The sequence below is a fragment of the Hyperolius riggenbachi genome, chromosome 1 (genome assembly GCF_040937935.1).
Source record: "Hyperolius riggenbachi isolate aHypRig1 chromosome 1, aHypRig1.pri, whole genome shotgun sequence".
Classification (NCBI taxonomy): domain Eukaryota; kingdom Metazoa; phylum Chordata; class Amphibia; order Anura; family Hyperoliidae; genus Hyperolius; species Hyperolius riggenbachi.
Window position 1 is genome coordinate 83,955,813 of NC_090646.1, and position 1,799 is coordinate 83,957,611.

At 54.4% G+C, this 1,799-nt stretch overlaps 1 protein-coding gene across 3 annotated transcripts in view; it reads right to left on the minus strand.

The window, feature by feature from the left end:
* Positions 1-1,448, minus strand: part of FAM193A (family with sequence similarity 193 member A) — a 127,561-nt gene extending 126,113 nt beyond the window's left edge. For all 3 annotated transcript variants that reach the window (XM_068275897.1, XM_068275887.1, XM_068275879.1), the window contains exon 1: positions 1,143-1,448. In XM_068275897.1, coding sequence (XP_068131998.1) covers positions 1,143-1,313 — 171 coding nt within the window. In that variant the 5' untranslated portion in view covers positions 1,314-1,448. The remainder of the gene's footprint in view (positions 1-1,142) is intronic.
* Between the last annotated feature and the right edge of the window lie 351 nt (positions 1,449-1,799).

A 1,799-nucleotide genomic window follows, 5' to 3' on the forward strand; every position in this document is an offset into this window, starting at 1 on the left:
CCAGGCCTGGCATAGATGTACACAGACTTGGTATGGCCAGGCCTGGTATAGATGTACACAGACTTGGTATGGCCAGGCCTGGTATAGATGTACACAGACTTGGTATGGCCAGGCCTGGTATAGATGTACACAGACTTGGTATGGCCAGGCCTGGTATAGATGTACACAGACTTGGTATGGCCAGGCCTGGTATAGATGTACACAGACTTGGTATGGCCAGGCCTGGTATAGATGTACACAGACTTGGTATGGCCAGGCCTGGTATAGATGTACACAGACTTGGTATGGCCAGGCCTGGTATAGATGTACACAGACTTGGTATGGCCAGGCCTGGTATAGATGTACACAGACTTGGTATGGCCAGGCCTGGTATAGATGTACACAGACTTGGTATGGCCAGGCCTGGTATAGATGTACACAGACTTGGTATGGCCAGGCCTGGTATAGATGTACACAGACTTGGTATGGCCAGGCCTGGTATAGATCTACACAGACTTGGTATGGCCAGGCCTGGTATAGATCTACACAGACTTGGTATGGCCAGGCCTGGTATAGATCTACACAGACTTGCAGTGGCCAGGCCTGGTATAGATGTACACAGACTCAGTATGGCCAGGCATAGATGTACACAGACTCAGTATGGCCAGGCATAGATGTACACACACTTGGTATAGGTAGGCAGGCAGGCCAGGCATAGATGTACACACACTTGGTATAGGCAGGCAGGCAAGGCATAGATACACACAGACTTAGTATAGGCAGGCCTGGTATAGATGTACACAGACTCAGTACAGTGCAGATGCACACAGACTTGGTATAGCCAGGCCTGGTATAGATGTACACAGACTTGCAGTGGCCAGGCCTGGTATAGATGTACACAGACTTGCAGTGGCCAGGCCTGGTATAGATGTACACAGACTTGCAGTGGCCAGGCCTGGTATAGATGTACACAGACTCAGTATGGCCAGGCATAGATGTACACACACTTGGTATAGGTAGGCAGGCAGGCCAGGCATAGATACACACAGACTTGGTATAGACAGGCCTGGTATAGATGCACAGTGCAGGGGAGAGGTGGCCCGGCCCGGTATGACAGGCCCTCTCCGGCACAGGGAAGGGGGTTCCGCACAGGCTCCTCTCACCTCAGGCCCGGGCGGGGCGGTGTTGCAGTTGCTGGCCGGGCTGGGGATGAGACCTCCTCCGCTCACCGCCCCGTGCTGTCCTCTCAGCGCCGCCGCCTTCCCCTCTGCGCCGCCTCCGCCCCGCTTGTTCTTCCTGCGCTTGGCTCCTCTCTTGGCATCGGCCGGACTCATGTCTGCTCTCTCCAGCACTGCCTACACCGCTTCCTGCGCACCAAGCTCACTGGGGCCGCCCAACCAAGCCGACTAGCAAGCACAGCGGAACCGAGCTACACTCCAATATGGCGGACTACAAGGAGGAAAGCTATTCCCGTCTGACGCACGGACGTCACCACGCACACCGGCGTCAACGTTTGCCTCGGTGCTGCCCCCGCGCGGAAGCGGAAGAATCTTACGCCACAAATGAGGAAAAAGCCCGCAGCCTGCAGAGGTGATGAATGGTGAGGAGGATCTGGAGAGAGCCGGAGAGGCTGCCGGGAGATGAAGTCCATCCATTGCTTGGTACTCTTTGCTGGACTGGTGCCTCTGCCTTTCTGGGCTGACACTTCCTTATGCGTCTTTCTCTGTTCTACAGCATTCAGCCAAACGGAGCCGTTATTTATTCTCTTTTCAGAATTAGCTGCCACTGTTTGGCGCATGGATAGATTTTTTATTTGCAAC